Source organism: Rhinopithecus bieti, unplaced genomic scaffold (assembly GCF_001698545.2).
Source record: "Rhinopithecus bieti isolate Rb0 unplaced genomic scaffold, ASM169854v2 scaffold_39586, whole genome shotgun sequence".
Taxonomy (NCBI): Eukaryota; Metazoa; Chordata; class Mammalia; order Primates; family Cercopithecidae; genus Rhinopithecus; species Rhinopithecus bieti.
Window position 1 is genome coordinate 128891 of NW_016816842.1, and position 24102 is coordinate 152992.

At 39.7% G+C, this 24102-nt stretch overlaps 1 protein-coding gene across 1 annotated transcript in view; it reads left to right on the top strand.

Annotated features, from left to right (window-relative positions):
- OSBPL11 (oxysterol binding protein like 11) overlaps nt 1-24102 on the top strand; it is a 78123-nt gene that overhangs the window by 47508 nt on the left and 6513 nt on the right. The window contains exons 9-11 of the mRNA XM_017855363.1: nt 7120-7618; nt 12178-12364; nt 20884-21066. Of these exons, the coding sequence (XP_017710852.1) occupies nt 7120-7618; nt 12178-12364; nt 20884-21066 (869 nt within the window). The remainder of the gene's footprint in view (nt 1-7119; nt 7619-12177; nt 12365-20883; nt 21067-24102) is intronic.

A 24102-nucleotide genomic window follows, 5' to 3' on the forward strand; every position in this document is an offset into this window, starting at 1 on the left:
ACCTATATATGTCAAATATATATTACTTTAGGATTATTTACTTTGAATTACTGATGAAACAATTTTGTATTAGTATGGAATTTCAAAATTGACTTTAGGAGATAGATATCAATTGGAGATTTTTTTGATGCCATTGAAGGTAGATTTAAAACATTGTTTCCAACGAATTGTTCATCTGAAAATATAACTTAAATAGAAAGCATAAGAAGCAGATATTTTAGGAATTAATAAAGAAACCCATAAAGCTTTCATTATTTTTATAGCTTCAGTATTTCAGCTGGGAATCATTTCTGTTCTAGAAATATTTTCATATTAATGGTTCAGAAAAGACCTCATAGTTGTGAAACTGGTTAAAAATGAATAGTCTTCTGAATGGGGTTGTTTGGTATTAGCATGGTGTTTGCAGTCCCTGAGATTTGCATTTATAAGGCGCAAGAACAGCATTGAGGTTTATAAGGCATAAGAGCATTTGAAAAAAGTGTGCTGTAATAGTAATCCACATGGTAGAAGTTCTCTCATGGCATGAATAACTGCATATACTATACTTTCTCCACATTTGTATCTTGTTGATTAAAAAGTTGTATGTGGCTGGGTGTGGTGGCTCATGCCTGTAATCTCAGCACTTTAGGAGGCCAGGTAGATCACATGAGCCCAAGAGTTCAAGACCAGCCTAGGCAACATGGCAAAACCCTGTCTGTACTAAAAAATAAAAAAATTAGCTGGGCACGATGGTGCACGACTGCGATCCCAGCTACTAGGTGGCTGAGATACAAGAATTGCTTGACCCTGGGAGGTGGAGGTTGCAGTGAACTGAGACTGTGCCACTGCACTCCAGCCTGGGCAACAGAGAGAGACCCTGTCGCAAAAAAAAAGAAAGTTGTATGTGTTACACATATATTACATTAATATTAACCAATCACAAATTAAGAACATCTATACAACATTTAATGGAATGATACTTTTCAGGCAATATTAAAGAGCCTGGCGCCTGGGCGCCGTGGCTCACGCTTGTAATTCCAGCACTTTGGGAAGCTGAGGCGGGTGGATCACTTGAAGTCAGGAGTTGGAGACCAGCCTGGCCAACATGGTGAAACCCTGTCTCTACTAAAAACAAAGAAATTAGCTGAGCGTGGTGGCACACGCCTGTAATCTCAGCTGCTTGGGGGGGTTGAGGCAGGAGAATCGCTTGAACCCAGGAGTCAGAGGTTACAGTAAGCTGAGGTTGCACCACTGCACTCTAGCCTGTGTAACAGAGCTAGATTCCGTCTCAAAAAATAAACAAATAAATAAAAATAGTCTGGTGACTAAACTTCTGTCACAGTTATGTCTTATCTAATAATAACACTTAACAAATATTTACTGGGCCCTTGTTATATTCCAGACACTGTGCTAGCTCTTGGGACAGCAACAAAGAAGATAACCATGATCCTAACCTTCATATTGTGAATAAGTAATATGCACTTTCCCTACTGTTCATTTTGTTCCTTTTTATATAATGTTATGAAATTAGTGTAAACACAGAAAATTTTAGCAAACCAAAGAAAATCTATCATTTCACTACCCTAACATAACACAGCTCTCACTTTTGGTATTCCTGTCCAATCTTTCTTCCCTTTGTCATAGTTTATATGCAATTTTGTTTTACTTCCTTTTTTAGTTAACTTTTGTGTGTGTGAAATGTGTTAAACACACAGAAGACTGAATAGAATACATATAAACATTCAAAGAAAAAAGATAAAATGAATACCCATGTATCTACCTCTGATATTAAGCTATAGAACATTGCCTGAACTTGGAATCTCTGAGTTCCCCTCTCATTTATAGTCCTCTACTTTTCCTCCATATAACAATTTACTTTACTTTTGTGTTAATTATCCCTCTACTTTTTGCTATGGTTTTACTGCTTTTTTGTACTCCATAATGATGTTTAGAAAAAAATGAATAGCTAACATAAGCTTAGCATAAGGAAAGGACTGTGTTGCCATTTGTAGAAAACAGCTCCCAGAAAAAGACAAGTTAAACATTTGAGTTTCTGGCTTTAGCTTTTTATGTTATTGAGAAAGTTTAGAAGAGCCCTTTCTGGTGAAATTAGAAGGCAAAGTTGTGAGTCCTGTAAAATATACATCCCAGAGCATTTGGTGTGAGCCAGCTGCAGGAGGAATGTGGGCTGGGGGAGTGAACTGCTCAGTATTTTCAGTTTCAAAGCAAACTGTGACCTACCTCCAACTCTCAGGAATAGATTGAAGTTAGAAGGCATCTGTTGGGGAAATGAGCATCTTCAGCCAATCCAGACAGCAGAACATGGAGAGGAGAGTAAGAATTTCACCAGCAGATAGTCAACGCAAGCCAAATACAATACACTTGGAATCAGTTTCACTAGGCTATTTTATCCTCAGGTTTGAAAAGATGATACGGCCGGGCGCAGTGGCTCAAGCCTGTAATCCCAGCACTTTGGGAGGCCGAGACGGGCGGATCACGAGGTCAGGAGATCGAGACCATCCTGGCTAATACGGTGAAACCCTGTCTCTACTAAAAAAAAAAATACAAAATCTAGCTGGGCGAGGTGGCGGGCGCCTGTAGTCCCAGCTACTCCGGAGGCTGAGGCAGGAGAATGGCGTGAACCCGGGAGACGGAGCTTGCAGTGAGCTGAGAACCGGCCACTGCACTCCAGCCTGGGGGGCAGAGCGAGACTCCATCTCAAAAAAAAAAAAAAAAAAAAAAAAAAAAAAAAAAAAAAAAAAAATGATACAATGGCAGTATGAAGCGTGTGGATAACAGTCTTCAGTATCTCTGTCTCTTGAGTCACATCACTCTAATCTGGACCAGGATTTCCTTTAGCTTTCTCTTTGGCTAAATCTGTTTACTGTATCCATTTCTTCTTTCTTGGTTGCCTCTCATTTTGTTGGAATACATCCTCCATTAATTTCTCAGGAAGATTTGTAAGAAGCAAATGTGAAAATGTGTGTCTGAAATGTCTGTGTTGCCCTCATGTTTCTTTGCTGGTTTAGATAGAATTTGTTGCTTGTAGCCAGGTGCAGTGGCTCACGCCTGTAATCTCAGCACTTTGGGAGGCCGAAGCAGGCAGATCACTTGAGGCCGGGAGTTCGAGACCAGCCTGGCCAACATGACGAAATCCCGTCTCTACTAAAAGTACAAAAATTAGCCAGGCATGGTGGCACATGCCTGTAATCCCAGCCACTCAGGAGGCTGAGGCACAGGAATCACTTGAACCTGGGAGGTGGAGGTTGGAGTGAGCCGAGATCACGCCACTGCACTCCAGCCTGGGTGACAGAGCGAGACTCCATCTCAGGAAAAAAAAAAAAAAAAGAATTTGTTATTTTTAAATAATTTTCTTTTATAATGTCTCCTTGCTACAGGGTTCTAATGAAAAGAGTGAAGTCATTCTGATTCCTGATCTTTTGTTTGTGACTCGTTTTGTAGTTTATCTCTCCAAAATTGTTTAGAATCTTCTCTTTGTCATGTCTTGGTATTATGACATTGATGTAGGTTTCTTGTATCCATTGTATCTGGGTACTCAGTGGGCCTTTTCAGTGTGACAACTCATGGTTTTGAGTTCTCTGAAATTTTCTTGAATTATTTCTTTGATGATTGTATTAGGGTTCTCTCGAAGGACAGAAATAATGGGATAGATAGATACATAAAGGGGAGTGTATTAAGGAGTATTGACTCACATAATCACAAAATAAAGTCCCATAATAGGCCATCTGCAAGCTGAGGAGCAAGGAATCCAGTCCGAGTTCCCAAACTTCAAAAGTAGGGAAGCCAGCAGTGCAGCTTTCAGTCTGTGGTTGAAGGTCCAAGGGTCCAAAAGCGAAGAATTTGGAGTCCAATGTTTGAGGGCAGGACGCATCCAGCACAGGAGAAAGATGTGGGCCAGAAGACTCAGCAAGTCTAGTCCTTCCATGTTCCCTTGCCAGCTTTTATCCTAGCAGCTGATTAGATGGTGCCTATGCAGATTGAGGATGGGTCTGCCTCTCCCAGTCCACTGACTCAAATGTTAATCCCCTTTGGCAACACCCTCACAGGCGCACCCAGGAACATTACTTTGCATCCTTCAATCCAATCAAGTTGACACTCAATATTAACCATCACAATGATTTTTCTTTCTTCCAATTTTGTTTGTTTGTTTGTTTGTTTTCTCTGAAATCCTTATTATATGGCCATTGGACTTCCTGGTCTGGTCTTTTATTTTTCTCTGCTACTTTTCCTTTTCTCTCTTTGTCTGGCTTTGGTGTTTTGGGAGATTTCCTCACCTTTTATCCTTTAACCCTTCTTTTGACTTTTAATTATTGTTATGTTTTTAAATGTGCTGATTTTTTAAAAAAGCATTCTTGTATGTATATAGTATCTTCTTAATTCTCTGAAGATATTTTTTTTTCCCCTCCTTTGAGGTTTCTGTTTCTCCAAATGCGTTTCTTTTTTTTTTTTTTTTTTTTAGACGGAGTCTTGCGCTGTCACCCAGGCTGGAGTGCAGTAGTGGGATCTCGGCTCACTGCAACCTCTGCCTCCCAGGTTCAAGCTGATTCTCCTGCCTCAGCCTCCCGAGTAACTGGAATTACAGGCGCATGCCACCACACCCAGCTGATTTTTATATTTTCAGTAGAGACAAGGCTTCACCATGTTGGCCAGGCTGGTCTCCAATTTGTGGCCTCAAGCAATCTCCCCACCTAGGCCTCCAAAAGTGCTGAGATTATAGGCGCCTGCCACCATGCCTGGCTAATTTTTGTATTTTCAGTAGAGATGGGGTTTCACCATGTTGACCAAGCTGGCCTTGAATTCCTGACCTCAAGTGATTCACCTGTCTTGGCCTCCCAAAGTGCTGGGATTACAGGCATGAACCACTGTGCCCAGCCTTCCTGGTATACTTCTAATTCNGCTGGAGTGCAGCTCACTCCACTGCCTGGAGTGCAGGCCGGATCTCAGCTCACTGCAAGCTCCGCCTCCCGGGTTCACGCCATTCTCCTGCCTCAGCCTCCCGAGTAGCTGGGACTACAGGCGCCGCCACCTCGCCCGGCTAGTTTTTTGTAGTTTTAGTAGAGACGGGGTTTCACCGTGTTAGCCAGGATGGTCTCAACCTCCTGACCTCGCGATCCGCCCGTCTCGGCCTACCAAAGTGCTGGGATTACAGGCTTGAGCCACCGCGCCCGGCCTCCAAATCCGTTTCTTTATTTTGTTCTTTATATTCCTAGTTAGAGGTTTTCTCGGAAATCAGTATTTCTTTTCTGCTCACAATTAAGTTTAAGGAAACTAAAACCTGACTTTAAGCTTTAACACATAGGTGGCGCCTTTGTTTTTCATTGTCCCATAATCTGGGTGGGCCATTTGTTGGGAAACTTGGTGTCAGTATCATTAGGTTTTTCCTCTAGGTTTAGTCAAATTTCCCAGAAGAAAAATTTTTTCATCTCGTACTTGGTGAGTCCAAAAGTAATTAAAAAGGAGAAGGCGGCTGCATGAGAGAGGGTGTTAATAGCTAACATTTAGTTTACATGGAGTTATTAAATGCCCTTGTTATGTATCACTTGGTATCCACTCTCTTAGAATTCCTTGCTATTCTCCAGTCTAGAGAATAGACCACCTTGTTTATCCGGAGGCTAAACCTCTAGACTTTGCGGTCTAAGACGGTAGTTACTAACAGTGTGGAGTTGGGGGTGTGAGTTAGGCATCTAATTGCTTTCCATACAGATTTTACTCAGTTATTTTTATTTTAGCATTTCTGTGAACCCCCAGATCCAGAGGCACCTAGTGCTGTCAGCTCCTGAGCCTTTTCAGGAATCTGTGCATATTGTAATCTACTGCCTGAGTTTCAGCTTTCCAGTTAGGAACTCTCAAAATTTTGTTGTGTTTTGTCTACTTTCCTGGTATCTCTGGGTTTGTCTTTATATGAAGTTTATTTAATTTCTATTGAATTTTGGTAGAAAATGAAATTAAGATGCATGTGTTCAATTCACCAACTGAATCTGCAACATCCACTGTCTTTTGTATTATTTATATCATCTTCAAAACCATCTTTTTAAATGACTATAATAGTCAATTAAATGAAAGTTCCCTACTTCAGTTAACTAGAACCATAGTTTAAAATGGAGGTTGTTCTAATTATTTTTTCACATTGCTTTTCCTTCATTCAATTATTTATTTCCTAAGGCTAGATTCTTAGAATAATAAGTACTAGGCTAAATGGTTAAGAGCATCTTAGGGCTCTTGAAAAATATTGCCAGATTTTGCTTTCTCAGAGGTTTGAGCCCTTTTGCAGTGCCTCTCCCAACTCTGCTTTAAGTAAAATATTTAATCTTTCTTACACTTACCTGGTTTTAATTATAAAGAGTTCTCTTATTGGAAATAGTTCTCTTGTACTTAAGATTAAATATATGTTGCAGTTTTTGCTTCAGTCTGTGATCTCTTTAGTCTGTTCTCAGGGAATGACATTTATTGACTCTTCTCATGTCTTGGTCATTCATCTACAGTTTAATTTTAACATAGGAAAGGAGCAAAGGCAGGCTAACATTTACTTTGAGTTTTAACGCCATTTCCCTGGTGATACTTTTATTCAGTCTAGAAGTTTGAGGATTTTTTTGAAGTTTCTTCTGACTCTCTTGAATTTATTTAATCTTGAGCAGGTTTGCATTTCCTTGTAGGAATGCTTTTTTTTTTTCTTCTAAGATAGGGTCTCACTCTTTTGTTCAGGTACAAGTGCAGTGGCACAGTCATGGCTGATCGTAGCCTCGACCTCCCAGGCTCAAGTGATCCTCCCACCTCAGCCTCCTGAGCAGCTGGGACTACAGGCACAAGGCACCATGCCCAGCTAATTTTCGTATCTTTTATAGAGACAGGGTTCCACTGGGTTGCCTCGGCTGGTCTCGAACTACTGTGCTGAAACAATCCTCCCAACTTGGCCTCCCAAAGTGCTGTGATTATAGGCATGAGACCCTGTGCCTGGCCAAGAATGCTTATTTTTTAATGTGACTAAATACTTTTTCTTTATGACTTTGTTTTTAATACCCATCTAGAATGAAATGTTTTCAGAGAGAGAATAGTTGTCTACAGATATGCTACACATGGATTAAATTTCCCCTCTTTCATTGATTGTTGTTGTTGTTTTAGGTGGTGCTTCCTACATTTATCCTAGAGAAGCGTTCCTTGCTGGAAATGTATGCAGACTTTATGTCTCATCCAGACCTATTTATAGCCATCACTGATGGAGCCACAGCTGAGGACAGAATGATTCGCTTTGTTGAGTACTACCTTACCTCATTTCATGAAGGCCGTAAGGGAGCCATTGCTAAAAAACCATACAATCCTATCATTGGAGAAACATTTCACTGTTCCTGGAGGATGCCAAAAAGCGAAGTAGCATCCAGTGTTTTTAGCAGTTCTTCCACCCAGGGAGTCACAAATCATGCTCCTTTATCGGAGGAGTCTTTGAACCAGGTGGGAGCAGATTGTTATACAGTCAGATTTGTTGCTGAGCAGGTTTCTCATCATCCTCCAGTCTCAGGATTTTATGCAGAATGTACAGAGAGGAAGATGTGTGTAAACGCGCATGTCTGGACTAAGAGCAAGTTCTTAGGCATGTCAATAGGCGTGACAATGGTTGGAGAAGGTAAGTAGAAAAATTGTTTTACATATATATATATATTTTTTTTTTTTTCAAGCAGGAATGAAAGTTTATTTAAAAAGGCTTTAGAATAGGAAAGAAAGGATAGTTCATTTGGAAGAAACCCAAGCAGGCACGTGAAGGTCAAGTGCCTGTTTTACAATTTTTAATATCAAACTACAATCTTAAATTTAGGAACCCTAGATAAATATTAACTATAAGTTTAAAATGTTAAGTTAATTTTTAGCTCCAATTCCTAGAGTGTTCCAGAATGCTTCTTGGGGGGGATGGGAGGAGTATATCTATGAACTAATGTAAATTCTCTTTTTAAATTATTTTTTTCTGATTTTAAATATTTCTTTTCTTTTCTTTTTTTTTGCGATGGAGTCTCGCTCTGTCGCCCAGGCTGGAGTGCAGTGGCGCGATCTCAGCTCACTGCAACCTCCGCCTCCCAGGTTCAAGCAATTCTTCTGCCTCAGACTCACGAGTAGCTGGGATTACAGGCGCCTGCCACCATGCCACCACAACCAGCTAATTTTCGTATTGTTAGTAGAGACGGGGTTTCACCATGTTGGTTAGGCTGATCTCAAACTCCTGACCTCTGATGATCCACCCGCCTTGGCCTCCCAAAGTGATGGGATTACAGGCATAAGCCACCGTGCCTGGTATTTTTAAATATTTCTTATCAAATATTTGGAAAACTAGAAAAGTACAAAGCAGAAAATAAAAGCTTCTGTAATGCCTGCATCCATATATATATATATTAAAAAATTTAATATTTTATACTTTTTCTGTGTGTGTATATTCAGGACTTTTAGCCTTATAAAATTAGAATTAACAATATATATAGGTTTGTGTCCTCCTTTTTAATTAAATATATTCGCTTTCTCATGTCATTAATAAAACATTTTAATGACTGCATAATATTCTATGAAATTTATTTTCCATCTTTTATTTAAACATTTCCCTTTATTTGGACATTGAGGTTGGTCCCAAATTTTATTATTATAAAATCACAAAAAACATAGGTAAATCTTTTTTTTTAATTTAATTTTTTTTTTTTTTAGAAACAGGGTCTTGCTCTGTTGCCCAGGCTGAAGTGCAGTAGCATGGTCATAACTAACTGCAGCCTTGACCTACTTGGCTCAAGCCATCCTCCTGCCTCAGCCTCCCAAGTAGCTAGGACTACAGGCACGCACCACCATGCTAGGCTAATTTTTTTTATTTTTATTTTTAGAGACAGGGTCTCAATATGTTGCCCAGGCTGGTCATGAACTCCTCCTGGGCTCAAGTGATCTTTTGGCCTCTACCTCCAGGCATTAGCCTATAATCTCAGCACTTTAGGAGATGGGGGCCAGAGGTGCTATTCATAGAATATTTAGGTGCTATTCATAGAATATTTAAAAACACATACTGATAAAATTTAATTCTACTTCATCAGAAGATTGTGAAAATTATTTTTTGACCAAGAATATGAAACAAAACAAAATCTCCACAGAAATTATTGAAGAGTTAATGAAAATATAATGATAGGAAAAAAAACTACCACTTTTATGTTAAAGGAAAACGCTTATGCAAAGAACACTTTGCTCTGAATGTCATTTTACAATGTAAGCATGGCATCATTTAAGCCTGTCACTCTAATATTTTGAGATTGTATTTTAGTCATTATGAAGAAAATATCCTCTTTTTCAGTTTTCCCCATTTTTAAGTTCTGTTGTAGTATGTCTTACCAATTTCCAAATAATATTTCAAGTTAATTACAACTTTTATAACATTAGAAAGTACTCTCTCGTGTGTGTGTGTGTGTGTGTGTGTGTCGTGGTCTAGCTGTATTGCCCAGGTAGAAGTGCAGTGGGGCCATCTCGGCTCACTGCAATCTCTGCCTCCCAGGCTCAGGCCATCCTCCCACCCCAGCTTCCACAGTAGCTGGGATTACAGGCATGCACCACCATGCCCAACTAATTTTTGTATTTTTTTGTAGAGACGAGATTTCCCCGTGCTGCCCAGGCTGGTCTTAAACTTGTGAGCTCAAGTGAGCCACTACACCCAGCTGAAATCATTCATATTTTATTAGTTTAAAAAAAAAAAGTTTGCTACCCTTCGTTATAAATTCCATAACATTAGCCTTAAGCACTTCATAGATCAATTTGCTTATTTTATAAGTGAAAAAAAAAAAGTCTAGAGGTGATGAGACATGTCTAAGGTCATAAAGGTTAAGAAATAGACACATTTAGAACCATATTCTTTGACACTCTTCCAAAGGACAGTTACTCTTACCAGTTCATGTAACAGTAAGAATCTGGGAATGGTAGCCTCTCACACTACAAGAAAGGAAATACTTCAAGAAGTGAAGAAAAGCCGAGCACAGTGGCTCACACCTGTAATCTCAATACTTTGCTGGGCTGAAGTGGAAGGATAGTTTGAGCCCAGGAGTTGGAGACCAGACTGGGCAACATAATGAGAGCCTATCTCTGCAAAAATAAATTTAAAAAAATTAACTGGGCATGGTGGCTTGCTTCTATAATCCCAGGTACTTGGGAGACTGAGGTGGCAGGATCACTTGAGCTCGGGAAATTGAGGCAGCAGTGAGCCATGATCGTGCCACTGCACACCAGCTGCGTGACAGAGGAGGACCTTGTCTCAAATGTTAAATTTTTAAAAAAAGAAATGGAGAAAAGCATTCATATCTTAACCATGCTTTAATTATAAAGGAGGTATGTAAATAATTTTTTATCGTGCTGCTATATATTAGTGGAATATATTGGAAATTAAATGGTTATCGATACCCACAACAGAAAGTAAGTAAAAATCAGGAATGGTGCTGGGTGTGGTGACTCATGCCTGTAATCCCAGCACTTCGGGAGGCCGAGGTGGGTGTATCACATGAGTTCAGGAATTCGAGACCAGCCTGGCCAACATGGTGAAACTCTGTCTCTACTAAAAATACAAAAAAAGTAGTCAGGCGTGGTGGCGGGTGCCTGTAATCCCAGCTACTTGGGAGGCTGAGGCAGGATAATCGCTTGAACCCGGGAGGCAGACGTTATAGTGAGCTGAGGTTGTGCCATTGCACTCCAGCCTGGGCATCAAGAGTGAAACTCCATCTCAAAAAAAAAAAAAGACTTAAAATATATACAAGTATGTTGTCTGTCATCTGACAGCTCTCGTTATGTATAAATATATTATAGCCAGAGCCATGTTTTTTATGAAATGGCTCAATAAACCTTAATTTATTGTTGCCCTTTCTGAAGACTGTTAAGAGCAATACAAAAAAAAAAAAATAGTTGATGTTGCTTTATGTAGGCTACTTTAGAATCTCATTTTGTCTATTCGCATATCCTAAAAATTGACTATATTAAAATATTTAAACACTTCCCCTTATTTGTGAACATTAAGAAGTGAGTGCTTAACGAGCATTTATTAAAAGGGGGATGCCATAAACGTTCGGACTAGTAGTACATATCCACTTCAATATGTGGTCTGTTGATTTGATGACACAGGTAATGAGTTTAGAAGGTTAGTAATGTAGCTTGAGTATCCTTAGTATCCCTTGATTATCTAGTATAGAGTGATTATTCATTAATGTAGTCCCCTTTTTATAAAACCTTTTAAACCATCTGTAATTAGCGTCACTTAATATGGAACAAGCTCCTTTCTCCATTAGAATAACATTTGTTTGAAAACCACCACTGTTATCTCTTCTAACTTCACCATAAATATTTTATAATTTGGCAAACAAAATTATTATGACCATAGTTTTTATAATCAAACAACATTTTTTCTTTTTTAATATACATAGAATAGAAGAACAATTTTTTCCCATTATACTGTCTTAGATCAATGTCTGTGACTTAATAACATCGAACATCTGGTTATTCCCAAACTACTAAAAAGTTATTCATACTAATGATAAAATTTTAGCATACCATTGTCTTAAACTCTGACTGAAGGCCTTTTTTAAAAAATTATTTTTAAGGGCCAAGCACAGTGGCTCACGCCTGTAATCCCAGCATTTTGAGAGGCCAAAGCAGGTGGATCGCCTCAGGTCAGGAGTTCGAGACCAGCCTGGCCAACATGGTGAAACCCCATCTCCACTAAAAATGCAAAAAAAATTAGCTGGGCGTGGTGGCGGGCACCTGTAATACCAGCTACTCGGGAGGCTGAGGCAGGAGAATCGTTTGACTTGGGAGTCAGAAGTTGCAGTGAGCCAAGATCACGCCACTGCACTCCAGCTTGGGCAACAATCACAAAACTCTGTCTTCAAAAAAAAAAAAAATTATTTTTAGGAGCATTGGAGGAAACCCTTGAAATGTTTCCACTGTAACATTTACTGGACCCATGAACCTCAAATTGACAGAAAGGTCATAGTGAAAGTAAACCTGATTCACTATTGCCTGGTACTATTGTCAGATATAGTTATAAATGAAGTCAGTTCCATAAAAGTTAAATGAAGATTAGGAAAAATAATGCTGCTTATTTACTAGACAGGAAAAAAATTAATATGGATTTTTTCGATAGCTGTTTCTTTAAAAAGATGTTAACCACCCTCATGTTTTCACATTCAGGTATCCTTAGTCTGTTGGAGCATGGAGAAGAGTACACATTTTCTCTACCTTGTGCATATGCTCGGTCAATTTTGACTGTTCCTTGGGTAGAACTGGGTGGCAAAGTCAGTGTCAACTGTGCAAAAACTGGATATTCAGCCAGCATCACTTTTCATACCAAGCCATTTTATGGTGGCAAACTGCATCGGTAAGCACATTTTATTGATATCGCGTTCTTATTCTTCCACTTTGATTTTGTATTACAACTCCTTATTCTTTTTCTGCTCTGTTTTATGTGAAGTTGGATTTGTATTCATGTTTATTTCTTGTTTAAAATATTTCATCTTTTAAGGCATTCTGAATATCATGCTCTATTTTTAAAAGTAGCAACATTAAGATATCTACTCTTAAAAATTTTCCAGATGAAGTAACTAGTGAGCTTTACAATAGAATTTCTAACAAATGAACTTGTAGTCTCTGGCCCAATTCTGCCTTTAAGGGATACAGATTTGGATCTGGACCTCAGTGAAGGCAGCTATAGCTACAAGTTAGGGTGGAAACATATCTAATCATGAAGAATGGTTCAGGAAGCACAATGATTAAAGCCAGCGTATGTGTTTCAGTAGATGCTTAGGTGGAAGCAACTTGCAGTGATAAATTTCCAGATCCAGCACTTCTTATTTTCAATGATATTGATGTATTTCTTTTTTTGTCATTTGTTTTTTTGAGACAGAGTCTCACTCTGTCGCCTAGGCTGGAGTGCAGTGGCACGATCTTGGCTCCTTGCAACTGCCTCCTGGGTTCAAGCAATTTTTGTGCCTCAGCCTCCCAAGTAGCTGTGATTATAGGCATGTGCCACCATGCCTGGCTACTTTTTGTATTTTTAGTTGAGATGGGCTTTCACCATGTTGGCCAGGCTGGTCTCGAACTCCTGGCCTCCAGTGATCTGCCTGCCTCAACCTTCCAAAGTGCTGGGAGCCACCACACCCGGCTAATATTTGTATTTCTTAGTCACATGTGATTTTTTAGTCATGGGTGGATCACCTGAGGCCAGGAGTTCGAGACCAGCCTAGCCAAAATGGCGAGACCCACCCCCCCCCCCCCCGTCTCTACTAAAAATAACAAAATTAGCTGGGTATGGTGGCGCATGCCTATTAATCCCAGTATTCAGGCAGCTGGGCTGGAGGATTTCTTGAATCCAGTAGGCAGAGGTTGCAGTGAGCTGAGGTGCACCACTGTACTCCAGCCGGGGTGGACAAGATGAATCTCCATCTCAAAAAAAATAAATTTAAATAAAATTGACCGGGTGTGGTGGAAGGTACCTGTAATGCCCACAGAAGGCTGAGGCATGAGAATTGCTTGAACCTGGAGGCAGAGGTTGCAAATGAGCCGTGATCTGCCACTGTGCTCCAGCGGTGGTGACACAAACAGACTCATGTCTTAAAAAAAAAAAAAAAAAAAAGGAATTCTTTTTTTTTTTTTTTTTTTTAATGAGACGGGTTCTCACTTTTTAAGAGACAGGATCTCCCTATGTTGCTCAGGCTGGTTTTGATTTGAACTTCTGGGCTTAAGCAATCCTTGGCTTCCCAAAGAGTCAAGATTACAGGCGTGAGCCACCATGCTCAGCCAAATTTCTTATTCTTGACACCTTTTCTTCTTTGTGCTTACAGATTATTATAACTAAGGTCTTCTCCATGTCTTTATTTAATGCTCATGCCTCCTTCCTCAGACATAGCCTAGTTTTTTTTAACTGCTGTCTGCAGTTGGGACAGACACATTATCTCTCGTCTGCATTTGGTATAAATATATTATATTCTCCCTGTCTTCCCTTACTCCCTCATTTTCCACATCTATCTCTGATGCAGCCAAGTGAGCCTACTTAACTATTCCCCATTCTCATGTCCACCTTCTGTTCCTATTTTCCACACTCACTTTAGGATGCCTATATATATAGTGCGTGGTGTAATATCATAAAAATTTTAGGATATGTAGATGGGTGTGTGTGTGTGTGTGTGTGTGTTTATAACTTTTCTGCATACTAGAGATACAGAGAAATAAAAACTAACTTTGTCTGCAAGAAGCTTTCAGTCTGAGATTATAATCCAGGATACTATTTTTGGAAAGCATTTGTAAGGCTTTTAGGAAAACTCATATATAATACTTAAAAATAAAGTCTGTCATAATACCATAAAGATGGGTAAGGACAATGGTACTGTGAAGCTAGGATTAGATGATTACTATAGCTCAAAAATCAATTTTTAGTTTTGATTCGTCTGTTAAAGCAAATAAAGAAACATGATGCTCAACATACTTCCCAATGTCTGATAAAGGAAGCATATCACTTTTTCAAGATAGATAAACTATTTTCCTGGCACTAAATTCTAAAGGGATTTGTTGCATGTGTCCTTACATAGTGACATCGAGTAACATAATAGACAGTATCTTCTTCAGTAGCTCTCCATAAAATGTAATTACGCTTCATGTGAATTTTGTATATATACCATCAGTGAAACCCAAAGCTAACTTTCAGTCAATAAAATATTTTCTATTTGAAGCTAAGTTAACATAACCAGTGGTTTTCTGGTATCTCAGGGAGCTCTTAGAGACAGGATCTAGAAAATCTAAAAGGCTGACTTGTCAAGTTTTTAAAAAGCGAGAAAGCATATGTTTTACTATGTATCAATTCTCACCTTAGAGATGAATGGGACAACAATGTAAGATTTAGCTCTTTGCTAACTATCTTAAGGGCAGCATATTCTGTATTCTATGTCATTTATTGATACAAGATGTATATACTTGAGATATTGTAGATTTGGTCAAGAAACCTTTTTTTTTTTTTGAAAGTAAAATTTTAATTGCGTTCTCACCCGCATGTAGGGCCATCTCATCTCCATAAGCCTGAGTTGTGGAGAAAGGCAAAGTTTTTGTCAAGGAGAAAATTCTGATCTGCTCAAATCCTAGGCAAGTGCTTTGTTGAAATCTTAGATTTCTGTGTTAGAAATATTTTTTATCTTTAAGACAGCCTTTCAATTGCCTCAGTCATAAAGGATCCAGAATTTGACTTGGATTTGGAGAACTTGCCTGATGGTTAAGATATTAGCACCTAGATAGTAACCACAAGAAGCCAGTACCTTAACCTGTTAAAGGGAATTATTTAATATCTTATTTTTGAATATTTAAGTTTGGTTTTTGGCAACATTTATATAACTTTTTTATAGGATATAATTAACCATTTGGTAAAATTGCTTCTAAAAACCATTCTTGACCAGGCCCAGTAGTTCACGCCTGTAATCCCAACACTTTGGGATGCCGTGGCTCATGCCTGTAATCCTAGTACTTTGGGAGGCCGAGTCGAATGGATCACCTGAGGTCAGGAGTTCAAGACCAGCCTGGGCAACATGGTGAAACTGCGTCTCTACTAAAAATACAAACATTAGCTGAGCGTGGTGGCATGCACCTATAATCCCAGCTACTTAGGAGGCCAAGACATGAGAATCGCTTGAACCCGGGAGGTGGAGGTTGCAGTGAGTTGAGATTATGCCACTGCACTCCAGCCTGGGCAACAGAGCAAGACTGTCTCAAAAAAAAAAAAAAAAAAAAAAAAAAAAAAAAAAAAAAAAAATCTTACTAGTCCCATGAGGGAAAGGTATTAGTTTTATAGATGAGAAAAAATTGAAGACTGTTAAGACCTTCAACAGAACTGATTCTATTCTGATTCAATAACCATTTCCTTTCTACTCTTACCAGACAGTTTTTTTTTTTTTTTTTGAGACGGAGTCTCGCTCTTGTTGCCAGGCGGATTGCAGTGGCCGGATTCTCAGCTCCGCAAGCTCCACTCCGGGTTTGATGCCTTCTCCTGCCTTAGCCTCCCGAGTACTGGGAACTTACAGACGCTGCCACGTCACTCGTTTTATAAGTTTTTTTTTGATTTTTTTAGTAGAGACGGGGTTTCACCATGTTATGTGCCAGGATGGTCCTCGATCTTCTGACCTCGTGATCTCGCCCGTCTTGGCCTCCTCAAGTGCTGGATTTACAGGCTTTGAGCACCACAGTCAGCACCGGCTCACTTCAGACACTTTAAATGAATTATCAGTATTTCTTTTTTTTTTTTTTTTTTTGAGACGGAGTCTCGCTCTGTCCTCAGGCTGGAGTGCAGGTGGGCCGTGATCTCGCTCACTGCCAAGCTCCGCCTCCAGTTCACACCATTCTCCTTGGCTCAGCTCTCCAGTAGCTGGGACTACTAGGCGCCCGCTCACTTATCGGAATCGGTGCTAGTTTTTTTGTATTTTTAGTAGAGACGGGGTTTCCCTGGGTTAGCCAGGATGGTCTCCCGATCTTCCTTGACCGTCGTGATCCGCCCGTCTCGCCTCTCCAAGGTGCTGGATTATCAGCTTGAGCCACCGCGCCCGGCCCAGAATTACTCAAGTATTTTCCAGAATTTCCCTAACGATTAAGATCACTTTTGCTAGTGCATCGGTGTCGTTATGCTTGTAAGCGCAGCTACTTTGAAGGCGAGATGGGTGATTCACCTGAGGTCGGGTAGTTCAAGTCAAGACCAGCCTTGACCAAACATTGGAGGAACCCGTCTCTACTAAAAAATACAACATTACCGAGTGGTTGGTGGCACAGGCCTATAAATCCCAGCTTACTTGGGAGCTGGGGGCAGAAGAATTATCGGAATAGCGGTAGGTTGCGTGAGCTGAGATTGTTGCCAAGTTCCAAGCCAAGATCACACCATTGCGCTCCACAAAAAGGGAACTGCGTCTCAAAAAAAAAAAAAAAAAAGAATCGCTTTCCATAACCTAACTTATTTTGCCTTGTGTTAATCATTGGCATAACTTTTTAAATATACCTTTCTTATGGTAGTTTGGTACAAGCTTTTACTTCCTAAATTCCTAAGCTCCGCCTTTGTATCTTTTGTTTATGCAGGAAGTCTGTTTCTTCATGCTGCTGCATGTAAGCAGAATGACAAATTTGAATTGGAGCAGAATTTTATTTCTTTGGGTTATTTTCTCAATTTCCCTTTGTCCTATAAAATGTTTCTCTGAATTACCTAATTTTTTATTTGTATATCATAGCTATAAAATAATGGTAATGTCAGACCTCAGGTCAAGTTGTTTTAAGGAAATTTGTACCTAGAAGTATTGGGAAGAACCGGACTTCGGAGTCCTTTAGACATGTATTCAAATCCTGACTCTATTATTTTACTAACTACAAGATTTGGGGGCCGGGTACAGTGGCTCATGCCTCTAATCCCAGCACTTTGGGAAACTGAGGTGGGAGGATCGCTTGAACCCAGGAGTTTAATACCAGCCTGGGCAACGTAGTGAGACCCACTTTCTACAAGAATAAAATTAAAAGTTAGCTGAGCATGATGGCACATGCCTGTAGTTCCAGATGCTCAGGAGGTTGAGGCGGTTGGATGGCTTGATCCTAAGTGGTCAAGGCTGCAGTAAGCCATGATTTCACCACTGAAGTCCAGCCTGGGTGACAGAGCAGGACTGTCCAAAACAAATAATAAGAGAGAGAGAGAGAGAGATTTGGGGCACCTTACCTAAATTTTTGAGCCTTAGTTTCTTCATCTACAGAAATGGGATAGTCACAAGGCTTGGCAAATAATTTATGTAAAATGCCCAGCATATTTTAAATGTTCAAAAAATGTTAACTCCCCCTCCATGCACACATTGGCATCCTCTTGTGTATGTATGCTTTTGCTCACTCTTATTCTATGTAGTGATAATATAATTGAGGTTTTGTTTTCTTATTCATTAATTCAGGCAATAAACTCACTGTTTATCAGGCACTCTGCTAAGTGCTAAATGGGGCTATAGAGATGAGACCCATTCCATGCCTGTTAAAGAGATTACAGTCTTGGCAAGGGGCAAGGATGGCAAACCAATAATAATATTACTGTGTGATCAGTTCCCTAAGGACTGTATGCAATGGAAGTAAAGAGCTCAAGCCTTTAGTGACACCTGTTTTTGTAAATTAAATTTTATTGGAACACAGTCATGCACATTCATGTACTTGTTTCTGTCTGCTTTCATGCTACAGTGACAAAGTTAAGTAGTTTCAATAGAGACAGTCTGGCCTGAGAATCCTGAGACAGTTACTTTCTGGTCCTTTACGGAAGAAGTGTGCTGGTTGCCCTAGACTGTTGTGAAAAATTGTTATAAGCAAAGTGATGAGGCCTTCTTCCTCCTTGTGCTCCTCTGCAAGTTCCTCATGGCCTGCCTGTAGTATATGTGATTCGTGTCCCCTGCCCCACTTTTCTTCGCGCTGCTTTTGCTGTGTAGCTGCTCTAAACAATACGGACCCTGTAATAGCTGGCAGTCATGAACAGGTCCCTAAGACTGTCCATTGGAAAGCCTTATGGGAGATAACAGTAACTTGAGAGATGTGCTATGGTAGTAAAAGAAAGATCAAGTGAGGAGCTGATTATCTTAGAATGGTGTATGTGGATGGAAAACAGACTAGATAAATGTTCAGTGTTACTTCCTCATATCCTGTTTGATAGAGATAAATTTTCAAGGAAGGAAAGGATGTTGGCAAGTGGGATCAGAGAGGAAGCATGCAATGACATCACAAAAAACATTCACACTGGCAAGAAACCAGGGCAGTTATTTAGGTGTGTATGCTTTGAGGCATAACCCAGGGTTCCCATTCCTGCTGTAATCAAGTTGACTGATAGTCTTGGTGTCCTTTGTGTCCAGTGAGCTACAACCATACAACTACTCTTTTTTTTTTTTTTTGAGACAGAGCCATCCTCTGTCACCCAGGCTGGAGTGCAGTGGTGTAATCTTGGCTCATTGCAACCTCTGCCCCCCGGGTTCAAGCAATTCTCATGCCTCAGCCTCCTGAGTAGCTGAGATTACAGGCCTGTGCTACTATGTGCAGCTATTTTTTTTTTGTATTTTTAGTAGATAAAATTACTCTTAACTCTTGATTGTGAATGTTTGATTTGCTCTTAGATTCCAGAGATCTGGCTAATAATTTGCTTCTTGGGCTCCTTACACCTCTGCCTTGAGCTGAGTTCACAGACCGCTTGCTTAAAACTGAAACTGGACTCCCTGAATTCCACTTTGTCCTTCTTGTTCCCTTAGCTTAGGCTGGACGAATGCTACTTGGGATTCCTGAACTGTCACTTGAACCTCTAGACTTTTGGTCTTTGGATTTCCTTTTGAATCTAGATGAGCCACATTCTCTGGTACACTGATTAGACCCTAACTTTTGCCTATCATTCCCTAAGTTCTGAACCTCTATCTGATCTGACCCTGTTGTTATCTGTGTCCTAGAGTGAACATAAAATACTTCACTAAAAATAGCTACAGTCCAGGCACATTGGCTCACACCTGTAATCCCAGCACTTTGGGAGGCCGAGGCACACGGATCACCTGAGGTCAGAGTTCAAGACCAGCCTGGCCAACATGGCGAAACCCCGTCTCTACTAAAAATACAAAAATTTGGCCGGGCGCGGTGGCTTGCGCCTGTAATCCCAGCACTTTGGGAGGCCGAGGCGGGCGGATCACAAGGTCAGGAGATCAAGACCATCCTGGCTAACACGGTGAAACCCCGTCTCTACTAAAAAATACAAAAAATTGGCCAGGGGTGTTGGTGGGCACCTGTAGTCCCAGCTACTCGGGAGGCTGAGGCAGGAGAATGGCGTGAACCCAGAAGGCAGAGTTTGCAGTGAGCCAAGATCGAGCCACTGCACTCTAGCTTGGGCAATAGAGCAAGACTCTGTCTCAAAAAAAAACAACAACAAAAAACAAAAATTTGCCGGGCATGGTGATGCATACCTGTAATCGCAGCTACTCCAGCTAGGTGGGAGGCTGAAGCAGGAGAATCACTTTAACCCAGGAGGCGGAGGTTGCAGTGAGCCAAGGTCACACCACTGCACTCCAGCCTAGGCAACAGAGCGAGACTCTGTCTCAAAAATAATAATAATAATAATTACACCTGTTCCTATTCCTAGCCTGTTCCTATTGATGTATTTGTGCTGCATCAATACAGCTATCTGTTGATAAACAGCCATATATATAGCTATTATATATATATATGGCTGTGGTGACTCTTCATTAAACTTCAATAGCAGTAATGTTTAAGGTCTCTCTGAGTTCTGTGGTGATAATGATAGTTTTTGTAGACCAGTGCTCTTTAAATTTTTCTCTTTTGGCAAGAGCATTTTAAACATTTTAATGTGTTCTTTTATATTTTTCTACCTCTTATTGGTTTGTGTGGTTTCTAAATTTAAAATTAGGCTTATGTAGTTTAATATAGGATTGATGTATCCAGAACTTCAAATGTAGGGATGCCAAATATTTCAATAAGTAGAATTAACTAGTAAAAAAAAGTTAAATAGATTGTAATGTTGTAACATTTGTAGACTGTAATAAATAAAATATTGATATTTTTCATATTTCTATTTAGTTTTAGTATTATAGTTTTGTTTGTAGCAAGCATTTTAAAGATAACATTCTGACATTAATGATAATGAAGTCTCTGATTTGACTCCTGGCATTTTTTCTAAAGACTAAAATTGATATTGAACAAATTATGAAGGAAGCTGTCATAGGACATACAAAGAATCTAACTTTGGCTCTGACATATTGAAGTGAGATATATAACTAATTTCAACAGGATTCACAGGCTGTGTTCTTGGGTTTCAGATCTAAGAAACATGATATCACTTATTAGGGTGTATCTTTCTTTTCTATCTGCTTCTAGGGTTACAGCTGAAGTAAAGCACAACATCACCAACACTGTGGTATGTAGAGTGCAAGGGGAATGGAATAGTGTTCTTGAGTTCACATATAGCAATGGAGAAACAAAGTATGTGGACTTGACTAAATTGGTAGTGACGAAGAAAAGAGTGAGACCTCTGGAGAAGCAGGATCCGTTTGAATCCAGGTATGTCATCCTTGCATCTATCCAGGAAAGAGTCAGATGCTCTGAATCTTAATCTAAGCCTTTTCACTAACTGGTGACCTTGGCCAAGTCACTTCACCACTTTGCATCAGCTTTGTAAATTGAAAGCATTAGTCTGATCTGATGTTAAACCCTTTGCCAGCTGTGAGATTCTTTGATATATAGTCACATTTTAGTAAAAACCAAACATTGTAAATGGAGCAAAATATTAAAACATTTACTGTCAAAGAATTACTGTGTGTATCATAAAACTTTATCATAAAATTTTGTTAAATTATTAACAAAAGGTACCCCAATACAAAACGGGGCAAAGGATGTAAAGAGGTGGTGCATAAATATAGGAACGTCTTAAATGGTCAACCAAGGAAATGAAAAATTGTTTAGGGTAGTTAGAATTCAGAGGTACAAATTAAACAATAAGACAAATTAGTTTTTACAATAATAACTCTTTAGGGAAAAGGTGTGAGCAAATGGGCATTTTCATGCTGTTGATTAGACGTTAAACCAGTATAATCTTCATAGAGGGTATTTTGGCAGTATGTGTCATAGACCTTGAAAAATAAAGTGGATCTATATGTGTTAATAAGGTACAGCTTCCAAAATGTGTTGACAGTGGTTGCTTCTGGAAAAGAGTACTGGGATCTGGAATAGGAAAGAGACTTAATTTTTATAAGATTCCTATTTGTACTGTTTAAATTTTATGTCATGAGGGATTACTACTCTATCAATTAAAAATAGAAAAAATATATATACAGGGAACCACTAAACATCTTACATTAAGATCACATAAATGGAACCAAACAATTTCTAACGAGGTGTGAAAGGGATTAAATGTCCATAATCAAACATTCAGAGTGGGTCAAAAAATACAGCAATAATGATTTTTTAAAGAATTCTTATAGAGATTTATCCTAAGGAGAGGGTCTCAAAGTTTGCTTTGCAGACCCCTGTTGGGTCCTTGAGACCTTCTCAGGGCATCTGCAAGTTCACAATTTTTTTATAATAGTACTAAGATGTTATTTATCATTTTTCGCTCTGTAGGTTCTTATGATGGTGCAAAAGGAATGCTGTGGGTAGCACTGGTGGGCCTTAGGACTAATTTAGGCAGTGGCACCAAATGTCACAAGCAGTCATTATATTCTTCACTGCCATGTACTTGCATGCTACCTTCTCTTAAGATGTCCTTGAAAAACCAATACCAATTGTTAGTTTTTTAAAATTGGGACTACAGAGTACATGTCTTTTTTTTTTTTTTTTTTTTTTTTGAGACAGGGTCTCACTCTGTCACCCAGGCTGGAGTGTGGTCGGGCGATCTCGGCTCACTGCAGCCTCCACCTCCTGGGTTCAAGCACTCCTCCTGCCTCAGCCTCCTGAGTAGCTGGGACTGCAGGCATCAACCACCATTTCTGGCTAATTTTTTGTATTTTTAGTAGAGACAGGGTTTCACCGTGTTGGCCAGGCTGGTCGTGAACATCTGACCTCAAGTGATCCTCCCATCTCAGCCTCCCAAAGTGCTGGGATTACAGGCGTGAGCCACCATGCCTGGCCGAGTACATGTCTTATTAGTATTCTGTATGACAAATCAGGAATATGAATAAGCATTTGTGCTGGCTACTGAAGAAATATAGTCGTTATCTGAAGGAAGAGCACTTGTATAATTATTTGAGTCACAAGCAGAACTAATCACTTTGTTCATGAAATACGATGTTTACTTAAAAGAATGATAGACAAACTATGGTTATTCTAATTTCAATGTTAGGTAGACATTTTTCTTGTAAATGAAAGACGTGAATGTGACACTTCAAGAAAAACAATTTGACAGTATGTTACTAATAATAAAATTTGAGCTTCAAGGCAAAATTAGAATTTTAGAAAATTTTCTCTGCCACCATGAACTTAAAAACTTCCCAATTCGTTTTCTGGTGAACTTGGCGCTGATATTATTGAACATGATTTTTTAAAATATTGTATAATATGTCAGCATCTGGAAGATCTGCATAACTCAATGAACCAGTAGTTTTCAGATAACTAATGCATATTACAGAATCATGCATGGATAAATTATCCATTCAGGATGCACATTAGACCAGTGGATTTCCACATAAATTATTTGAAAAACAATTGACATTCTTTAATTTTCCACATTGCAACTAGCCTTTTTAAAATTACCACTTGTTGAGTTTTGAAACATATGAAAGAATCGAATTATTTGAAAAATCTGTTAAAATATTCGTCTCTTTTCAAACTGTATCTGTGTGAGGCCAGATTTTTTTTTTTTTTTTAAGATGGAATCTCATTCTGTCACCCAAGTTGGAGTGCAGTGGCATGATCTCGCCTCACTGCAACCTCTGCCTCTTGGGCTAAATCTATTCTCGTGCCTCAGCCTCCCAAGTAGCTGGGATTACAGGTGCGCACCACCACCCCCAGCTGATTTTTTTGTACTTTTTGTAGAGATGGGGTTTCCCCATATTGGTCAGGCTGGTCTTGAACTCCTGACCTCAGGTGATCTGCCCACCTCAGCCTCCCAAAGTGCTGGAATTACATGTGTGAGCCACCATGCCTGGCCCAGATTTTTCCTATATATACTTTAAAGCATTATATCACCACAGACTGAATGTATGGGCAGGTAAAGAGATGCTTCTGGGCCAGTGTGGTGACTCACGCCTATAAATCCAGCATGTTGGGAGACCAAGGCAGGTGTGTCACTTGAGGTCAAGAGTTCAAGACCAACCTGGCCAGCATGGTGAAACCCCGTCTCTATTAAAAATACAAAAATCAGTCTGGCGTCTCTACTAAAATACAAAATCAGCCAGGCGTCTCTACTTAAAATACAAAAATCAGCTGGGTGTCTCTACTAAAAATACAAAATTCACCCGGGTGTGATGGCGTGTACCTGTAGTCCCGGCTACTTGGGAGGCTGAGGCATGAGAATTGCTTGAACCCAGGAGGTGGAGGTTGCAGTGAACCAAGATTGCGCCACTGCACTCCAGGCTGGGTGACAGAGCCAGACTCTGTCAC